The following is a 21,691-nucleotide window of genomic DNA, read 5'->3' as shown; positions in this document are numbered from 1 at the left end:
TGCAGAGGTTTGACGGGCACCATTGTACAACACGCTTCCTCGCCCTCCCTGCCCACCAAATTCTGAAGGACATACAAATAGTCCTCAATGTCTACGGAGGCGCTCAGTCATCCAGGCCATGGTTCTCCAAAAAGGTGCTTTTTTCCAAAAGGCAACTGGACTTCCTTACTATTTTCCTTGGAAACGTTTCACTTCTCATCCAAGAAGCTTCTTCAGAACTTTGGATAAAGCACCCTTTGGGATAGATAGCCCTCGATTTAATTAACATTGGTTCAGCAACCAGCCAAAATTACGTCGGCACTGAACGAGTAGCATTTTTCAATGGTAGCACCAGGGACAGGGCCTCTCCTTGGCCAAGGCATCCCTCGCGCTCCTTACCCGACGCTCCATCTGCTTAACAACCTGTGAGATGGCTTGACAACCAGGAGTGCAGTCACTGAGTGGTCGCAAAGCAAGGTGCCAATGGCCACCTTGCTCAATGACCGAGATTCTGGTGCCAACTGAGGTCATAAGTCGAGGGCTATTGGTAAACGCATTTTGCTTGACAGATGAGAGAAATTAAGTTAGAAGGAATTGGCTTGAGATGCAGGACAACAATAATACTGGTTTTTAAATCATAGGACAAATAATGCCTGCTCCGCTATACACCATGTCACAATTGCAAGAAGAAAAAAAATGAGAATCTGTTCACCAAGCACATAAAAATGAGCACAGGAACATTAAAAAGTTGTACCTAAACAATTAAAGGAGATTAAATTGCACTGATGAATGTTTCATGCTAGCCACAAAACGTTCTACCAATTTCTTTTGCAAGCCATCTAGGAAAGCAGAATGTGGCTTAATGGCATAAATTTCTGGTGATCGTATCAGAAAAATCTTAGCTCCATACTGGATGGAACTGTAAGAAATGATTAACTAGCTATTGATATATTGTCTTTGTAAATACATAATTACCTAACCTTTTTTTTTTTTTTGCTCTATAAACGTTATTCTTAAAGAGTAAAAAAAATAATAATTCCGGAGTAATCTGGAACTTATTTTCCCATCCACAAACACTATGGAAGATTACAGTGCAGATACATTTTCTGACTGTGCAGCTTTCCCGGATTCACACTGCAACTTTTAAAGATGGGTTTCTATATCCATATTGAAAATGTACCAATTTTCATGCGAATTAAAAGAACAACCTTACATCAAAAGAGAGGTCAGCATGGAACAAATCTGAGAATGAGCAAATGACATATTGAAAATATTCTGTACAAATAGGGAGACATTGGGCAAAGAGAAAAGGGAGGCCCGTAATGCAGAAAGTTGTTGTCTGTATGGAGTACAAGACTAATGACAGACCGAACTCTCATTCTCTTCTGACTATAGACGACTTCATCAGATATTTTCCTTGTTCTTCAAGCAAGATTAATTTCCCCCCAGCCAGTCTGGTTAGATAATTTCTTTGTCCTTCTAAAACACATTACCTATGACTCAAAAGACCACGCTTCGTCTGAAAATCTGTGAAAAGGTAGTTTATGTCTTTCTCTGAATCAGCTTTTGAGGGCTTTTTTTTTTTTTAAAGGCACTTACGTCTCTTTTGTGCCTCCTCTTCATCACTGTCACTCTCTTCCGATGAAGAGGAAGAAGAGGAGGAAGAGGAGGAAGAGGAGGAAGAGGAGGAGGAGGACGATGACGCTGAAGAACAAGATGAAGAAGATGAAGAGCTGGATCCTGATCTGGAACGAGAGCAAGAGGAAGAAGACGACGATGAAGACGAAGAGGGTCTGGAAGAACAAGACGATCTATCTGAATCGGAGTCTGAATCAGAGCTAGAGGCCGATCCTCTCTTCCCAGATCTTGGCTTTTTGGAAGCAGCGTTTAGCGTTAAGGGTTCCGTCCTGGCTGCAACCATGCGCCTGTCGCTATCTGCCTTCGGAACAGGCTTGTGGTCTGCAGCCTGGAAGGGTGAGCCATTCTTTGGACTCGGCGGTTCGGCCTTCACTCCCATCGGCATGTTTTCGGGAGACGCAGACTCTTCGTCGGAAGAATGAGGTTCTTTGTGGTTTTCATCATGAGGTTTTGCGTCCTCAAGCACGTTCCCTTTCACGTCAGGCAGCCTGGCTTGAGGCACGAGAGGAGACGCAGACAACGCCGCCTGGTACTGCTGTAAGAGCGGAGTAGGAGTCCTCGAAAGCGCTACTTTACTGTGGCTGTAGTTCCTCTGAGCTGACATAAAGGAAAGTTCAGGATCGCGGAGGATGTGGTAATCCGTCCTGCTAACGCCGTGTTTCGCAGCGCCAACCAATAAATCCCAGTCATGGGTCCCACATTCCCACCAAACGGGCAAGTCTGGATTTGGCTGACAAAGTTTTAATCGCTCACAGAGCTGAGGATGGCGGACAGCTTGCTCTCGTACCTTTCTCAGGAGCTCAATACGGTATAAGGTTCGAGATGCACGTTCTTCTGTTATTGGCTGAAGGAAAAGATTGGAATCCACAAAGTCTGCACAGGAAACACACCAAGAATTAGACTCGTAACAGGATCTTCTAAGTTCCCTTGGAACCTTGGACATTAAATATGTTTTTTTTATTTATTAGGAAAATATTACTTATCCATCCAACCCACCCACCCCTCCGATCTTTTTTTCTTTCACTGAAGACTTAATGCTATCTTCTAAGGTTAAAAAAAAATCTAGGATCTAGCATTTGCTTTGGGGGAAGAATTTCTAAACATTGCAATATATTAAAATATGCATTTCATGATGTAGGTCAGGGGTGTCAAACTCAATTTCATTGAGGGCCGCATCAGCATTGCGGTTGCCCTCAGGGGGCCAGGTGGGTATGGCCAGGGTGGGCGTGGCCTACTGGGTGGGCGTGGCTAGAGTGCGTATGGCCTACTGGGTGGGCATGGCAGCTCTACATCGTTCGCATCAAGGGGGCCTATGGGGGCCTGGGCAGGAGTGGGACAGATCTGGGGGTCTTTGGCAGAAGGAGGGTCTCTGGGCCAGAGCCAGGGCAGTGGGGGCCGTTCCCTCACTGTTTCCAGGATGGCTTTGCAGGCCACATGAAACCACTTTGCGGGTCGGATCTGGCCCCCGGGCCTTGAGTTTGACATGTCTGATGTAGGTTTTCTCTCTTAGGGCAACTTTTCAAGCATGTGTTTTATGTTTTTACTGCTCCTAAATCAGTTTTATTTTCTTTTTTTTGGGGGGGAGCAATTATAAGCAACTCACCATCTTTTGAAGGGAGGCGACAAACTCTTCTGCACATGGCCATGAATGCGTACAGATATTTCTCTAAGCTTTCGTCCGTTTTTTTATGTAGCCTCGCCATTGCTCTAAATTTTGTCCAGTCAAACTGGGCTCTGTCTGGATCAAATACTACACCAAAAGTAGACACCACTCTGTAGAAGTCAGCTTCTTCTCTTCTCGTCCATCTATATGGAAGGGCAAAGGGGAAAATTGATCACAAACAAACCATATTTCCAGAACACCATGAAGGAGTCAGATTTTTTTGTTATCTGCAAAATTCAGAGTCTACCTTTGTTGTCTTTCAATTTTGGCAGCCACTTTTGGATTTAAAACAGCTTCTTCAAAGGCAGATGGCATCACACATGCCTGGACAGAAAACGGTGCTTGAATTGGCTGGCTTTGCCTGTTCTTGCTGGTACGTTGATATGCTGTTATGAGGCGACGCAACCGTGTTGTTAAGGCAGACTGAGTTGGCCAGTAAAGCTTGTCTCCTTCAATCAACTGACCATCTGTAATTGACAGAGACGACTGTAATAATTGGTACTGTATCAAACAAAGTGGAAGGTTGTATTTCAGAAGTGCAATTGTTGAAGAAGAAAGTTAAAACTATGAGATTTTTACCTCCGTCTCCTATTACAAGATCCCCAGGCGATGAGGCATCATCCTAAGAAATAACATTTAGAATGCAAAATGAACAGAAGCACCATTCACTTACAATATATGCCGCATTTTGAAGTTGACTCAACCCACCAAAAAAAAGCACCAGTAACTTAAGTTAACTAGGGACGATGGACAACTCTCATTTAAACATAAACTCATGAATTCTCTTTACAAAACCCATGATTTCTCTATACAAAGTAAGAAAAAAAAGCATCATATGAAATGAATGCAATTGTAAATAATAGAGCAATGAATGTAAATATTTACAGGGCTTATAGGCTGCTCCAATCAGAACTGGTGTGAATATTGGGGAAAATATTGTCCTGGGGGGGGGGAAGCATTCTTCCTTGATTTATTGGGGAGGCAGATGTTATGGGCAGAAAGCTCACCTACAGATGTTCAGACCCTGAACTATGCTGAGCTTTAAATGTGCAACCAGTGTCTGGATTTGCACCTGAAAGGCCACTGGTAACCAGTAGAGCTTTCACACCATTGGTGTTATATGGGAGTAATGAGAGGAGTCCATAGCTACTGGGACTGCTGTACTGGATCAGCTGTAGCTCTGCATACTCTTCAAGTGCAGCACCAAAGTGGTCACACTGGAACAGACCAGTCGAGAGGCGATTATGGCCTGAGTGACTGTGAGCAAAATCTCCCGTTCTAGGATAGGTCACAACTGGCACATCAGATGAAGCAATGAGAATGGCCTCCTAGCCATTAATAGCCACTCAAGTAGGAGTTGTGAGTCCAATAGGAGTTATAAGCCAGTTCAGGACTGGGGGGACGGGCGGCATGACCCCATCCAGAATTAAATTAGGAGTTTCCTTGGAGTCAGATGCCTTGCAAACGCAGAGTCATTCTATCTTGCTTGGATTAAGCCTTAACCTGATCCTCCCCATCCAGATCCAAACAAATTTACCCAAACTGTAAAGAAACAAATGAATGATGAACTGCAAATGTGTTACCTCCATATCGTCTTTAAACAAGGCTGGGGCTGGTTTGTATTCTGGGTCTTCTACATCCCTAAGAAACACGTTCAACACAGAAGTGTAAATGATATGAAACTGAAGAACTATCTTTTAGTTACTAAAAAAATGAGAATGATAAAATGAGTTTATTTGCAGGGAAAAGCAAAGTATTACCTAAAAAGTTTGATTCTAATAATCTGATTCCTTTGATCTTGAAATTGTTCTTTGAAAAAGACCACTTGCTGAAGTTACATGTAAAATGTTCAAATTATCATAATTATCAGATTATGGTCTTAAAGCCTTCTGTTTTGCGAAGTATATCATAACTTGATGACACAGTACTAGATGAATCAACATAATTGTTAATATAATGTTTATGGATTTGCAGGGCTGATTATGTGTCATCAAGTCATTTTTGACTCCTAGCGACCACCTAGATTGCAGGGATCACCCAGACAGAGATACAGAGAACTACTCAATGATAATTCCTTAAAATAACCGGCTATTGAATTGCTTTTTCATTTAACGGCGTATTGTTAGTTTCCCATTAATCTCCTGCTTACACAAATATTTATAGAGCATGATAAACGAGAGAAAGCTTGACTCCTAAGGACCATGCAGATACCTTCATACAGTTTCTTGGAAACCATAATTTGCTGTTGTCTTCTTCCAATAACTTTTTTTCAACTCCTTAATCTATAGTCTACGGCTTGACTAGGCTCAAATGATCCTATTTCATTAGGCAAACTTGCTTTCTGGAAAGGAGTGTAATGCTGAGATAGATGGAAGTAAAGGAAGGAGGACGAGCAGAAACAAAGTGGTTTTACAGTGCTGATGGGTGCACAGCTGGAGGACTTGAAAGATCAGGTGAGCGACAAATTGTCATGGACAAAATCTATGGTTGCCAACAGCAGACAATACCTTAAGAACACATGCCCAATCAATAGCTAAAAGCTTTGGTATCTTCCAGGAAAGTAATCTAGCCTGTTTTCCCCCCACAAAAATCTAGCTATCTTTTCTTATAGGTCCTAAAGGATTTGTCTCAGCAGAGTTAAAATCAGATTAATTACTAAACGGATAGTATTTGCATGGCCACTAAAATGGCAACTGGCTTTCAAACGTGGTTTAAAACTTCATACCCATCCATATAGTCATTCGCTCTCTGCTCAGCTGCCACAGCCTTATCATCCGGTTTCCCCACTCTTTCCAAGAAGCAAAGGGCGGCGTCTGCTCGAATTGTGTTGTATTTTTCATAACCTGGAAAGAAATGTATTCTGAATATAAACTCAAAAGACAAACTTCACCAAAAAGGAAAAAGAGACAATATCCTCATGGCTTACCATGTTTAAAAACACCTATCAATAGAGATTTATCTGCTTCTATATCCCACCATTCAGCTGGCACTTCAGAGTGGTCTGGTTCTGGGATCCAAATATCAATTTCACTGAAAGGTTTACCCAGAAAGCAGGTGTTAAGTCTTCCCATCATGAGATATAAAATTTTCCCCCAATACAGAAATGTGACAACATATATAAATATCTAACTTTTAAATTAAAAGCATCAAAAATTCTGTTAAAACTCATCTTAATTCAAAAGCTACTAACATTACTTAATTTTGACCAAGAAGTAAAAGAAACAATCTCAGTATCATTTACCTGGCATCAACTCCTTCAAAAACTTTTTGGAATTCATTACCAATGACTTCTTGCTTCAAGTAATACAGCATTCTAACTCGAAGTAAAACCCTAAGCATGCACATAAAGATAAATATAAAGCCATTTGTTACATTCAGATTGCTTTCATTTGAAACAGTTCTTAATTTAAAATATGTATTAGGTATGTCTAACCATATCCTACGATCACTTATCAACTAATACCACAAACGTCTGATTTATTTTCCTTGGCAAGATTCTAGATTGCCTTTCTTTAAAAAAAAATCCTTAAAAATAATTATGTATTTTTTTCCCTTTGTGTGTTTCACCTAAACTTAGCTGAACAGACACATAAAGTCAAGATATTTTGAGACATCCCCAAAAGCCTACAGGGAGAAGCTAAACCAACTGTGCTTCACTAAATCCAGAAAAATGAATGGTCCACTTTTGAAAATATATAAATACAAGAGCTTCTGGCTACATAATGCTCTCTGCTAATGTTTTAAGATAATACATGGCTGTTATGAAAAATTATCAGCTGCTTCCAAACTGAGAGCTGAAAACAGGTCTTGAATGAGTAGAATATTTCTCCCAAAAGATACAAGTCTATCCTTCTTCTCTCTCGCCTTCTCTTAGATACTAGTGCCATTTCAAGATATACCTGCACAAGCAGAAGCTACTGACTCAACAAAATCATTACCATTAACACTTATTTCATTAAAAATGTCCACATTATTTAACTCACTAGGTTTAGTAAAAGGATTGTTTGTATTTCTAGAAAATGTATTTTAAAATCACATTCACAATTACTTTTGATAATAACCCAAGGCTTACAGTGACACTTACTTATTACAGTGGTGTTTTATGTGCTTTTTATACCCATCATCTTGCAACAAATGTTCTGGATTGTACTTGCGAAGCCACTCAGCTTTATGAATATCAAATGTGCTTGTTTGGGTCTTAACTTTTTTTCCCTTTCTGCCCCTGGGAACAGGGGCTGACAAACCTAGGCCAAACAAGAATAGAAGGCGGGAACTTATATTTTTATCATGGTTTATATAAGAATCATGTTTGAGTAACAAATTCTTCTTTTTAAAATGAGCTTTTTGTTCCCTTGCTCGCTGACATCCTTAAAAAAAGACTTACCTAAGTGATTCTGTAATTCTCGAGTCTGTCCGTTCTCAGTCGGCGTAATAAGATCCCAAATAAAACTTTTAATCTTTTCATCTCCTCTATAATGGACGAGGCAATATGCTAGGAGGGCTCGGCAAATTATCTCCACATCTTGTTCGTTTAGCTGTCGCTTGAAGCGCCCGTGAGATAAAATTTCTCTCCAACGACCCCACCTATTTCATTTTAAGTTTGAACATTTGAAACAAAAGTGACATACGTCAGACGACTTTTTATGCGTTAATGCCCAGTGTTCTTAATTAAATGCGTAGTCTGGATTCTTTCATTTCTATCCATAGATGACAGGATTGGCAATTCAAGTTGTCAATCATTCATTAGGATGCCATTAAGGATGCAAAGATCTGAATAACTGTTATGTGCAACACTTTAAACTATTTAAATTCTATGCATTCTACTCTGCCATTATTAACTGGACTTTTTTTTTTACTATGACCAAGGACAATATAGTTTGAATTCAGTATTTGCTGAAAGATAAGGTTTTGTGATCAGTACAATCTACTCTTACAAAACTTTACATTATTTTGTTAAATTACATTATTGGAACCACAAACGCCAGAAAAAAAGAATGTAAAGTGAGAGAATGCTCTTTTTAAAAGATGCATTTTTCTTTCACTATTCCAGAGTAAAAGAAAAAAAAATCTTACCCATAAACTAAGAGGTTTTTTTCCACCCTAAAGCATTCTGTTCTTCCATATCCACTGGAGCGATCACAAGGTCTTCTAAGTTTTGGTTTATCCTCTCCTTCACTTTCGATGTCAGACAACTCGGCAAGTTCATCTTTTGTAGCATTAAATGGCTTTGTTTGCTTCCTAATTCTTGGGGTGTCAATAACCAAGCTATTCTGAATAATATAAATAAAGGTGTGTTTCAAATATCTCTGCGGATTAAGACAGACAGGTTCCTACAGCTCAAATTTCCAAAGCCTTATGGTTATATAAAGAGTACTACAAGAGCCTATATAAACCAGGATAAAAGTGTATTTAATCCATGCCTTTCCCTTAAAACTGTCTAGCTCTTCAAAAATTCCATAAAGTCCAGTGTCTTTCAGGTGGTTATATCAACAAAACATGTACATAATTCTAGCAGCAGACCATATTCTAGTCAGAATTTTTTATCCATAAAAATTGCTCAAAGTTATTATAAATTGTTTTAAAAAAAATTAGCCATGGTCACAGCAAAAAAACTGGTAAATTTTTATTGAAAATGTACTTACTCTACCACTGAGGGCATCTATGTCTATTTCAGCTTTTTTGGCCCATTTCTGCCAGAAGTTGGGATCATCTAATGAAATATCTGTTCTGTTTCCAGATGCAACAAAACTAGCCTGAAATAACAAACAGTAAAGCACCATAATAGAGCAATTCTTTTTAAGGTATGACGAATTAGGTAACAGTGTACCTTAATAGCAGGAAAGAACCCCATTTGCAGGATCAGATACGTTATCAATTGTTAGTTACATATGATAAAAATGTATATAAGTGTTCTGTAGTTCAGATTCAAATTAGCCACACAGATTTATTTAGAGGTAACATCTCAATTTTTGAACATAAAGCTTTTCCCATTCTGAACTCAACTCCAGGGGTCTGAAAACCAAACAGACAGCTCCAAGCATTTTGGACAGGTTAAGCTCAACAAACATAAAGAGAGGGTTCTTGAGCTCAAATACTAACAACATATTCAAAACAACCCATTCTGTACTCAAAGCAATTCAAAACAAAACATTTTGTACATCTTTAAGAACTCTCAGAATTTGCTCAGTGCCCTGTGGAAAAGGCACAATTTATATGTGCCGAACAGTTTCTAACTACCTTAGCGAATGTGGAACCCCTTCCTTCAGATTCAATTGTGATTGTTTTTGTGCGGCGCTGCAAGATTTGATCAATGTCTTCTTCACAGAACTTAGAGCCTTCATCCTCTTCATCCATGATAGCGCCATACGCACCTCTTCGAAGCAAGTCCTCAATTTCCTTTTTAGAAAGTTGCTGGATCTAAGGAAGTAGGATTTGGATACATTTTAAAAAAAGCAAGAAAAATAATTTTGTTTACTTATGGTCTTGCATAAAAATAACACTTTTTGTTTGATCACATACGTAATTTAATGGGCGAAAAAACAATTTCTTTATATCTTTATCGGAAATGTTCCAAAAACATTATATGATTCTGGTTTATTTTAATATGGGCAGTCCTTGACTTATGACTACAACGGAGCTTAAATTTTTTGTTGCTAAGTAAGAAAGTTGTTTAAGTGAGCTTTGCACCTTTCTTGCGACGGTTCTTAAGTAAATCACTGCAGTTAAGTTAGTTAACCCGGTTGTTAAGTGAATCTGGTTTCCCCGTGGACTTTGCTTGTCAGAAGGTCACAGAAGGGAATCACGTGACCCCAGGAAATTGCAACCGTCGTAAACCTGAGTCAGTTGTCAGGTGTCTGAATTTTGATCACGTGACCCTGGGGATGTTGCAATGGTTGTAAGTGTGAAAAACGGTCGTCACTTTTTTCAGTGCCGCTGTAACTTCGAACGGCCACTAAACAAGCTGTTGTAAGCCGAGGACTTATCAGGATTGGGCTTTTTCAGCCAGGCAACTACAAATAAAACCAACCCCCGTTTTCTTATTTAAAATGGATGCACGGTTTTAAGAATCCCCAGGCTGTATTTTGTAGGCTCTCCTTTTTAAGTCAGACCCCTAAGGGCAGAATGCAACATCCCAACAAACAAGACAGTCAAGTATCTAAACGAAGCTTTTGTTGCAACACGAATAGGGCTTCGAGATTGTAATGGAAGCAAAAGAGCAAGAAATGGTGCAAAGTTTCACGAGATGCTTCGCTTTTAAAGGTTTCCTTTGGAAATTGGTTGTGGGGGGGGCTTTTTTTTCTTTCCCGTTTTATGCTTCTAGCTTTTTTTTTAAAAGGAAACCAAGGGTACGTACACCGCCCACACTGTTTTCTCTGCCGCTCATGCTCTGCAAGACAGCTTTATCTAAACCGAGCTTCAGGCTCGCTCGGTCAAACATCTCCCTTTCGTAGGAGTTTCTTGTTATCAGCCTGTAGACTTTCACCGCCTTGTTCTGACCAATCCTATGACAGCGCGCTTGAGCCTAGGGAGACAAGGACAGCGATCCATCACAAAGAGGCGGTCATAATGAATTCATTCAATTTCCGGGAGCACGATCGAAATTGACATTTTGACGTTCTACCTGCAAATCGTTCTGAGGATTCCAGTCTGAATCGAAAATGATACAAGTATCGGCGGCTGTTAAATTTATGCCTAAGCCGCCAGCTCTGGTACAGAGAAGGAAAACAAACCGATCGGAATCCGGCTTGCTAAATCGATCGATGGCAGCCTGACGTAAGTTTCCCCTCACTCTTCCATCGATTCGCTCGTACAGATACCTTTGAAGTGTAAAAAAAAGAGGGGTCAAAGAGGCCGTCTATGTCACACTTGAACAGCCCTCTCAGAAGGGGAGGGATACGACATCATCTATCTGCAGCCTACAACGCAGTCCTTTCAACAGTTCCATTTGCACCACTCGGGTGACTCTGAGGACACAGATAAACCTCCAGGTAGCATTAACGACTCGCTAAAAGAAGGCAAATGACCAGCTGTCTGCAAGGAGTATAAATCCTCCCATTCCCCCACCATCCAGTCAGAGCTGAAGAAGCTTCTGGGATGAGAAGCGAAACTTCTTCAAAGAAAAACAAGGAATCCCAGTTTGCCTCGTGAAAAAGCATCTTAGGGATAACTATGACCTGGATGATGGAGAATCTCCCTAGACATGTAAAAAAAAAGGAAGCAATTTAAAGAAAGCCCTCTTAGCACTAGAGTTAGAATTCAATGGATCAAATAGCTAATAGTTGATATCTAAATATCAGTAGGCTTGTCAATTCAAGCTCCGAGGGTTGAAATCCACACACCTTCAAGCTGTCAAGGTTGAGAAACACAAGCATTAAAGTTAAATCCACAGCCAAGAATTCATGTACAACTCAGCACATTAACCAAGTACTTAAGGCGAACTCAACATGGGTATTTGCAATAGGGAAAGCTCACCTTTTATGTATTAGGTAATCTTCCAGGATATCAAGACAGCGGACCATCTGAGAGAAGATAAGCACCTTGTGGCCTCCTGCTTTCATTTTTGGAAGAAGCTTATCAATGAGGACTAGTTTCCCAGCAGACTGGATCATTGCTTGCAGGTGAAAATCAGGAGCCGTCAGACTATAGGTTTCCCTAAATTCTCCTAAGATTTTTTCCTCAGCCCCTGTTCAGGAAAAGCAGAAAAAAACAACAATTTGCATTATTCTTTTGTTTCCAAGTACAGAAATATTATACAATTCTGGGTCTGAACTGCATCAGAAGCATTACGTCAGAAATTCTCCAGAATTAGCATAATGAAATATTTACTGCCGTTCACCATCCTTGGACACTTTTATGAATGCTCCTCATACAAATTCTCAGGTGAAATGACAGCTGTTACTCAACTGAGAAACATATTAATGTTAAACAAAGCAACATTGTTCTAAGTGTGTTGTAAACAAACGGATTCTCAAGGAGGCTTTAAGGAACTGATCCTAATTGTAAAGTCAGTGATGATGGCCTCGCTATGAATGAGGCCTAAAGTAAATAAAAAAGGGTGTTTTTTTAAAAAAAAAATATACCTACCTTTGATAAGATATGGGTGATTGCAGCATTTCCTGAGTTCCATCATGGTATTAACTAAGTTAGGCACATTAGCTTGCCCTGCCCCCTTGGACAAAAATGCAAAGTTTTTCTCTAAAATAGCTCGATAATATTTCTTCTGGATATTTGTTAACTCCACTTCAATAATAGTCTCTTGCTTGGGAGCCAATTTCTTCTCTACATCTTCTTTCAGTCTTCTTAGCATCATTGGTTTCAGGATAGCCTGCAGTTTCTGCACCTATAGGAAACATAACAACTAACTAAACGCCAAATAACTAGAATTTACAAGCTATTCCATCACTATGCAAGGCTGCTAAAGGCTGCTTGATACTTTTTGATAAGAGTCGCAGACTCCCCATTTTATAATTTTTTTTTAAAAAAACTATTAGTTGTAGAAAATATGAGTTTTGAAGGAAGTACAAGTCCCATAACTGCCATCTATGGATAACACAGCACAGGAAAAAAAAGAGAGCTAAAGATTCAGGCAATTAGTTCCACATACAGGCAGTCCTTGACTTACAGCAGTTCATTTAGTGACCCTTCAAAGTTACAACAGCACTGAAAAGTGATTTATGACTATTTTTCACACTCGCAATTGCAGCATCCGCCTGGTCATGGGATCAAAATTGGGGCGCTTGGCAACTGACTCATATTTATGACGGTTGCAGTGTCCTGGGTGGTCATGTGATCCCCTATTGTGACGGTCTGACAAGCAAAGTCAATGGGGAAATCCAAATTTGCTTAACGACCATGCCACTAAGTTAATAACTGCAGTGATCTGCTTAATGATTGTGGCAAGAATGGTCGTAAAATGGGTCGTACAATTCACTTATCAAATGTCTCACTTAGCAACAAGAATTTTTGGGCTCAATTGTGGTCATAACTTGAGGACTACCTGTACTGTAAGAGCCTGCAAAATTCTTGGCAAATCACTGAAAGTGAAAGGAAATCTGGAAATTGTAGGTTGCAAGGTTTTGTCTTTTAAAGAAAAAAAAAGTAAAAGCCAACTTTTCTAGATTTGTTTTCTAGATTTGTTCCATCTATGGGTGGAGCTGATGTAGCTTTTTGAACCCAAGGCAATATATTTATTTGCAACAAACTATGTAAGAAAGTAGGATTCTGCACATATAAAAAACTCACATTTTCTATCTGTGATTTTTTTTCTGCCCAAATCTCTTTGTATTTGTACAACTGAAATTAAACAAGAACCCAAAGAAATTAAAGTAGCTAAATTCCTGAATAACCGTGACATTCCATAAAGGCTGCTGGGGAGGCCATGAAATAAATTAATTGACTGGCCTGTATTGAAATGGGTAACTTGATCATATTCTAGTTTCTGAATGTGTATGAACGTAACACAAAATATTCATACCTGTTCCTCTGTTTTAAGGTCTCCAAATTCCTGCATGAATGTAGATTCAGCTGGGAAGCGCAGAGGTTCAAGGAAGTGAAGAAGGCTGAATAATTCTTCTACGGTGTTTTGCAGTGGAGTGCCGGTCAATAGCACCTTATGCTCCTAAAGATGTACGGAAAATACATTTGACAAGAAGTTATAAACCATCTTTCAATGTAACCGGAATGACAAGAGAAAAATGCAGAATAAGCCTATACCATTCCAGACAAATGGCTGTCCAGTCTCTTCTTAAAGAGCCTTAGTGATGGAGCACCTACAACTTCGGGAAGGAAACTGTTCCACTGATTAATTGTTCTCACTGTCAGGAAATTTCTCCTTAGTTCTAGGTTGCTTCTCTCCTTGGTTAGTTTCCATCCATTGCTTCTTGTCCTGCCTTTGGGTGCTTTGGAGAATAGCTTGACTCCCTCTTCTTTGTGGCCAACCCCTTAGATATTGGAACATTGCTATACTGTCACCCCTAGTCTTTCCTGCAATTGTTCTTCCTTTTTGGCCTCACATGCCAATTGATAAAATAGTTATTTTGGTAACTTTTTTTAATCTTTTAAGTAATTTTATTTAGCACTAATGATCACAAAATACATTTTGAGCAATAAAATAAATAGCATGTAATAGAAAAAAAGATGGCTTAATGAGTTCAAAGGTCAAGAGAATCTAGCTATATTGCAAACACAGAGTTTCATGCAATATATTATATTCAAGTTATAGAGAGGTAAAGTTATAAAATAAAGTTAAGCAAGTAGAAACACACATCCCTTCCTGATGTGTAAGCTGCAAAGTAACAATAAATCTTTTAAGGGTGCGTAAATTCAACTTCATGAGCATTCCATCTCCCACAGGACACAGTTTTGGAAAGAAGAAAAGGTGAGCAACAATAACACAACCAACTCAAGTTAAGAATCAAATATATTCCTTTATTTGGAGTTTAGCATTCTACTTTCTGTGGGTATTCATCTTTCTTGACATGAGTCATATCTCATTACATTAAAAAATGAATACTCACAAGATTCATGAGTTTGAGTCCCTCCAGGAGTTTGCAGTTTCTATTCTTCAATCGGTGTGCTTCATCAATAATAACACAACGCCATTCAATTGCGTTGAGCTCAGGACAGCCCCCAAGAATCATTTCAAAAGTGGTGATTATGGCCTGGAACTTGTAGGTGTCCCTAATGATGCGGCCCTAGGAGAATATAAATGAAAGCAAAAGACAGTTTGCAACCTTATTGCGAACTTCCCATTTTTCATTGCATCTGCTTGTGAAGTTAATGGCATGATGAGCAGGGATACTTTTTAAAATAGGCTGCCCTATAACAAAGAATTCAAAAGGAAGTTGGTATAATAAATTGTCAGGTACTTAAGAGCGAGGACTTGGCAGTATAAGGAAACAACAGCCAACGACTTAATAGCTGGCCAATCAACAACTAAAAAGCCATACACAACGAAGCACCACATAATACTGCCCTAAGCACACATTCTGGTTGTTCCCCGAGGATGGGCTCCAGTATGAGTCCGAAAGTTCAGAAGACTAAAACCTCTGGTCCGGCCGAGCGACCCAGATTGGATCCTATAAAAAATTATCTCCATTAAAGTGCATCTAAATTCTCAAGATGTCAACTATCTTTGTAATATATTTGGGAAGCATAATCTGATATCTTTAAATAAAATTCTACAGGTTTTCAGTACATTCCTATATTTCTCGAGTGCATAAAAATCACCTATGTCACATTAAAACGAAACCAAAAAAATTGCTCCAAACTGGGCAATTTTAAGACTTGTGGATTTTAACTCCTAGAATTCTGGGAGTTGAAGTCCACAAGTCCGGCTTGGACACCCCACGCTATGCAATACCTATATGTCAACTCGCCATGTTTGCTACGCAGAATTCAGTGCAGAAAAAATACCTGTGAATCCCTGAAGTACATCTCATACCGCTGTATCATTTGCCTACTAATCATGCTTCCGTGATAGACCACAACATTAAGATCGGTCCAGGTCCGGAACTCTCTCTCCCAGTTGGTTATGGTCGAAAGCGGAGCAATGATCAAGAAGGGTCCTTTGATCCCATTCAGAAGGATTTCACAGAGGAATGTGATCGACTGGATGGTTTTGCCAAGGCCCATTTCATCTGCTAAAATGCAGTTTTGTCTGAAAAACACAAGTACACCTGTTGGTAGGGCCATTAGGAGGAATATATGCAGAATACAGAATAACACAGTTGGGAGAGACCTTGCAGGTCTTCTGGGCCTAACTCTCTGCTCAAGCAGGAGACTCTGTACAATTCCAGATAAATGGCTCTCCAATCTCTTCCTAAAAACCTCCCGGGATGGAGCACCCACAAGCTGTTGAGGCAAGCATTGGTTTAGAGAGAACATACCTATTATACCAATTGAAAAGAAGCCAGTTGACACCTTCCAACTGGTATTCCCTGAGTTGGTTGCCATTTTTATATTCCCTGGACTGTTCTATTTTCTTCCATGAATTAGGAGGAGGGCGATCCTTGGAAATAAAATACGAAATCTTTGAAATTATCCACTTGAAGAAAAACAGCAAAGAACGGCTACAAAGGGCTACGAAGAATATATCCCTGTAAATCTGGGACCCTGTAAACTAGCTTCTGAAATACAGTTGCTGAAATATGCATATTTATAAGAATAACTTGTAAGAAATTAACCTGAGTTTTTGTTTTCATCATGCAGAGGGGGGGAGGGGGGCAGAGGGTAGCCATCAGGCTTCCAGGGTCTTACAATCCAATCCAATCCAATCTAATCTAATCCAATTCAATCAAACCCATTCCTTGTCTTATCCTCATTGTCAGAGATCAGACAAGAGATCTCTATATTTTATTTATATGAAGGAGCCGAGATGAGATTTTCCTACTCAAAGGAACCTCATGATACTATTTCTAGTAATATTTCTCAGTAGAATGGTTAGTTATTTCTAGTTATCTTACCAATCGTCTTGAATCAAGCCTTAAAGCTTGCAGCTGTTCAAATTCTTCTATTTTTCCTTGGTCTACGTCTTCTTTCAATTCCCATGTGCTGTCTTCATATGGCAAGGAGCACCACTTTACTAAATAGTAAGTAACGTGCTGCGGTGGCGGCGCGGGGGGGGGGGAGAGAAAAAGTACTTGGGTTATCCACTCAGCCATCAGGAGTCTCATGTATAATTACTGAGTATAAATCTTCATTAGATTCATGCACTGCGCTTCCTTTCCCCATCGTTTTTCTTTCCTACCGCTCCGTTCTTGATGTTCTGAATATTGAATTTGTCATTTACCTATTTGTTCTGTCCTACATTTTATTTCTATAGCTCAGAACTAACAATCTGAAAATAAATATATATGGGTCATGTCAGCGGTGGGATTCAAATAGGTCAACAACCGGTTCTCTGTGTGGATGCCGCTTCCAGAAGTCCATTCCGGTCCTGGGCAACAAAAAAACGAGCTACCGGCTCTGCCGAAGTGGTGCGAACCGGCTGAATCCCACCACTGGGTCATATACATATCGGTGTATGTGTGCTTTAGTTTCAGAGCCCCTGGTTTATATATGACTTTTTATTTTCAAGTTATACCTCTCCAGTGTCTTTATCTTCACAAAAGGAGACTTCTAAAACCCGGTCTACTTCAGTATAATCAGGATTAAAAGGTTCTTCCTCCATCTAAAAATTAAAATATGTATATTTTAGATACCTGAACAAGCTAACACAGTGACGAGCTTGAAATACAGACCGTGATGCATTGTAATTGATTCATATTACTGGCTGTACCTAAATTATTAATAGCAGGCCTTGAAAAAATTGTTCTCTTTCCTTTTAAAAAAGAAAAATCCATTTATAGCATTTGACTACTAAAAATGAACAAGGCAAACATATTCTTTGCAAAACAACACCCAAACTACAACATGACAAACAGCAAATTGTATAAAGCCCTAGTAATCAATAATTAGTTTAGCAAGATTTCTGTGTAGATTTTTATACATACTCACATCTGCAAAAAAATGGGCTCTCTGTGCTTGCCTCAGCTTGAAACGTTTGATTTTCTGCTGGATTCTTTTGTCCTTTAAAAGCTGTTGCTCTGTGGCCCATTCACAGTGGAGGTAGGAACTAGCATTACAAAATGGTGCGGTACGTATTATTGCAAGCATAGGTTTTTATATAGGCTTTTATGACATTAGACAACTTGTGCAATGAAAAGTGAACTTCAGTTTTTGTTAGAATTACATTCTAGAGATTTTATTTAGAGCATCTATTTCCTTGAAGTCAGGAATAAAGTCAAAGTGCATACATAAAATAGCATACCCTTATTATTTTAGAATTAGATCTCTACAACAAGCTATGGATCTGACTCATAAGCAGGAATAAAATATTCTCCTTCTACTTGCTAATTGCAGCAGAGACAGTTCTACATGGGCAAAGGGATTTCAGAACCAAGGACAATGCTGTTCTAAGGTTGTCTGACTTTTTTTTTTAAAAAAATGTTTTTACAAACTCAAGTAGAAAGTTATGCTATTAATTTGGATAAACACTCCAAAATGTAGAACTTCATACAGTCTTATGAATTTAATTAGATATGATGATGTAGTTAACCAAAATAGCATTTTAACTACAATACTTACTAGTTTTTGTATTTAACAAAAAATTCTTCGGCTTCCACTGACCCAGTCCCTGGAATCTGAAAATATACATCATACCCTGTTTAATATGCATTGATACACTTTATTTTAATTGTGAATTAAAAACTCATGAATACCTCCATTTTTACTCACTTCTTTTTTTACAATTCTGGAAGATAAAATTTTATCTACAATCGCCGCATCTTCTTCACTTGGATTCTCCTGTTTAGATGAAAATATGAGCTACATTTTAATCATCTAAGAATTTTTCCCATACAATTTCACGCTACAAAGATGCTTTGATGAAATATATCTGTAATCATTGCTAGCTAGGTAGGAAAACCCCCAAAACTTGCCTCTTAAACCCGATACGATTTTACTTACTACAAATAACTGTAAAGGTTGCTCAGCAGGCAAAGGGGCAGAATTTTTTTTTATTTTTACAGAAACCTTGGTTTCTTCCTCAGATTGCTTTCCTTCACCTTCTTCGGCATATTTCTTCCTTTTAACTTGCCGATTAGATCTTCTCTTCTACAATAGAATGACATGACCTTAATCAATCGTTTGCAATCTTTTTCTTTCTCTCTATCTTTTTTTTAAGGATTAGGGTAAGACAGGTTGACGACCCTATGTTAATAGCTATAAAAAAAAAGATCGCTTTTTTAAAATACCTGTGAACTTTCGTCTTTGAAGGGTTGCTGAGTGGTCTGTTTAGCATCGGACAATTCGTCTGAGGAGTCATTTTTTCGCTTCTGTTTTTTACCCAGTGTAATAATAAGCTTGCTGTTTTGAGACAAAAGACACTGTTACCAGTGCAGAAAACTCAAGCCAGGATGGGAATATGAAACATCAAGTCACATACAAACTTTTCTTACTGTTATCAAAATTAGAGTGCTTGGTGAGTTTAATCATTGAAAGTAGAAGTATTATTTTGTGGAGAACAAATAGAAGCACTAAATATTTTACATATAAAAGATACTGAAATGAAAATAAATGTAACGCACATACATTGTATACGAATATTTACTCACAATCTAGAGTTAGCACAGCATAACATTTCAGGTTGACAAGTTTGGATTTCAGATAATCAAGAAACACAGAAATGATTTCATTACTAGCAACTGATGATGACTCCATGAATGTAGGAGAAAATTATATTCTAATGCAACAGCATTAATTATATCTCTGCGTTTATAGTGAAAAGGTTACAGAAAAGAGAGCAATATTAATCTCATCCCATCTTGCTTTTAATCAAAGGGCCACAGAGACATATAATTTTCCATATTTAAAATCCGACAAGCACTGCTTTTCACTGCATTTTTAAAATATTCACAATGTGATTACAATCCAACCCCAATTTAGATAAAGAGATGTCCTTAGATGCATACTTTACATATTACAGATTGGATAATTACACACCATGTAGAACTGAAAACTGCTTTAGAACAGACTTTTCTGTTGATCCAAAGCCCTGCTGCCCAAACAATTTGGGCTTATTTTATATACTGTAAATGAATATATGATATTCATTTGTTGCAACTAATACTGTAGTTGCAGCAAATGAATATCATATACAGTATAATGTATTTTTATATTCTCTCTCTCTCTCTCTCTCTCTTTCACACACACACACACACACACACACACACACACACCACGGCTAAGCAATGGAAGTTAATTAAAAATCATGATACGTAACTGGCTCAATTTCAGACGCACTACATTAGAAGGAAGAAATGCTGTCTTAAATAAATGTGACCTTCCATGTCTGAGTTAATAAAGTGCAGGTAATATTAGAGTTAAGCAACAATTCATCAAGCTTACAAATTTTGCCAATTAACATTAAATGATATCTAGACACAGAGTACCCAAAATCAAACATGCAAGCAAAGAAACAAAAGGCACGATCCAATTCTATTTTCTAACCTGACGAGCGTGAAGGTTTTAAGGAGAGAATCTTATACAAAAGACCTTAAGCCTGAATTGCACTGAATTGTCCCAAATGTACATCTCCTGTGGGAGGGAGTATTCATGTAGTCATCCAACCATATGTCCCAAGAATCATGTATCTCTCCAACTTTTAATTTGCAACACAGAGTGCTCTCATTTGGAAATTATACCATAATTGGATGCTGAATCAAATAACATGTGACATATATGTAAGGTTATAAGGCTAAGTATTGCTAATTTAAAATACGTGAATAATTAGCATTTGTAACTTCAGGAATCAAGGTGATGTTTTTAACCAAGTGAGACCCGTAAAGATTTTGAATTGCTGTAGTGTCAAAGAACAAAACACTAATTAGAATTTAAACAGATTGCACAAATAATCTTTAACTTCCCTTTTTGCAGGGGGAGGGGGAACTATGGCTCTTTTATGATCTGTGATCTTCAACTAGCTGAGCCTGAGCATGCTGACTCGGGAATTCTGGGAGTTGAAATTCCCAGATCGTAAAAGGGCCACAGTCCTCTCCCCCCCCCGCAGTAGTGAATCAGCTTCAGCAGTGGGCACGAGCTGGAGGCAACTGGGAATTGGGTTTTGTGCTACTGGTAAGCAGGCTGCATGGATGTGCCTTTCGAGTAGTTCATGAAATCCATTTAAACAACAAAGTAAACAATTAATCAGCAGACAAATCCATACCTGAAAACATGCTTTAAGCCGTATCCTTTATCCTTCCCTTTCTTTTTTTTAATAAAATAAACGTCCCCTTAATCATCAAACTACAGCTGGTGCAGTCAGACCATTCTGGCAAGCTTCCATATTGCACATGATTCATCCTGCCAACTTCATGACTCATAATTCTGAAAGCCACCTAAGATTACATAGATCAAATCCATGTCTGTGTGCCTCAAACAAACATGGACGCGCCTACCCAAAGCAGAGACACTCGTGTTACCTTGCAAAAATGGACTAAGATTGGTTCAAGTCCACTTTTAGCCATAGAGTTTGCTGGGTGATTTTGAATCAACCATTTTTTTCTCAACTCAATTTACCTCTGTAACCTGATTGTTTTTAGATAAAATTGATGGTGCTTCGGGGTGTTTAATGTATGCTATGTTACCTCCAGGAATAACATGCAATATAAATCCATAACCACACACACACACACACACACACACACACACACACACACACACACACAAATCACATAAGCTAGAATTTTTTTTTAAAAAAAGTGTATTGATTAATACCTGATTAATACCTACCTCTCTCTCTTACTAGATTGAGATATGGACAAAACTAAATTTGAGTGACAAACATGTCAATTATATTAGTAGTTCAAACAC

General features: G+C 38.6%; 1 protein-coding gene across 8 annotated transcripts in view; it reads right to left on the bottom strand.

Moving 5' to 3' along the window:
* Positions 1-21,691, bottom strand: part of CHD9 (chromodomain helicase DNA binding protein 9) — a 48,757-nt gene that overhangs the window by 8,866 nt on the left and 18,200 nt on the right. For all 8 annotated transcript variants that reach the window (XM_083370779.1, XM_083370780.1, XM_083370781.1 and 5 more), the window contains 28 exons: positions 19,075-19,186; positions 18,788-18,934; positions 18,557-18,625; positions 18,407-18,462; positions 17,777-17,894; positions 17,364-17,450; positions 16,744-16,881; positions 16,168-16,289; positions 15,695-15,938; positions 14,797-14,973; positions 13,755-13,898; positions 12,365-12,620; positions 11,753-11,963; positions 10,902-11,097; positions 10,635-10,802; positions 9,518-9,697; positions 8,923-9,033; positions 8,354-8,550; positions 7,665-7,864; positions 7,365-7,524; positions 6,522-6,611; positions 6,207-6,310; positions 6,006-6,123; positions 4,864-4,921; positions 3,860-3,902; positions 3,528-3,747; positions 3,221-3,423; positions 1,579-2,490 (listed from right to left, as the gene is read on the bottom strand). In XM_083370779.1, the coding sequence (XP_083226905.1) occupies positions 1,579-2,490; positions 3,221-3,423; positions 3,528-3,747; positions 3,860-3,902; positions 4,864-4,921; positions 6,006-6,123; positions 6,207-6,310; positions 6,522-6,611; positions 7,365-7,524; positions 7,665-7,864; positions 8,354-8,550; positions 8,923-9,033; positions 9,518-9,697; positions 10,635-10,802; positions 10,902-11,097; positions 11,753-11,963; positions 12,365-12,620; positions 13,755-13,898; positions 14,797-14,973; positions 15,695-15,938; positions 16,168-16,289; positions 16,744-16,881; positions 17,364-17,450; positions 17,777-17,894; positions 18,407-18,462; positions 18,557-18,625; positions 18,788-18,934; positions 19,075-19,186 (4,841 nt within the window). The remainder of the gene's footprint in view (positions 1-1,578; positions 2,491-3,220; positions 3,424-3,527; positions 3,748-3,859; positions 3,903-4,863; positions 4,922-6,005; positions 6,124-6,206; positions 6,311-6,521; positions 6,612-7,364; positions 7,525-7,664; positions 7,865-8,353; positions 8,551-8,922; positions 9,034-9,517; positions 9,698-10,634; positions 10,803-10,901; positions 11,098-11,752; positions 11,964-12,364; positions 12,621-13,754; positions 13,899-14,796; positions 14,974-15,694; positions 15,939-16,167; positions 16,290-16,743; positions 16,882-17,363; positions 17,451-17,776; positions 17,895-18,406; positions 18,463-18,556; positions 18,626-18,787; positions 18,935-19,074; positions 19,187-21,691) is intronic.

This window comes from Vipera ursinii (assembly GCF_947247035.1).
Source record: "Vipera ursinii genome assembly, chromosome: 10".
In the NCBI taxonomy this organism is placed as follows: Eukaryota; Metazoa; Chordata; class Lepidosauria; order Squamata; family Viperidae; genus Vipera; species Vipera ursinii.
This window is presented reverse-complemented; position numbering and strand designations above follow the sequence as displayed.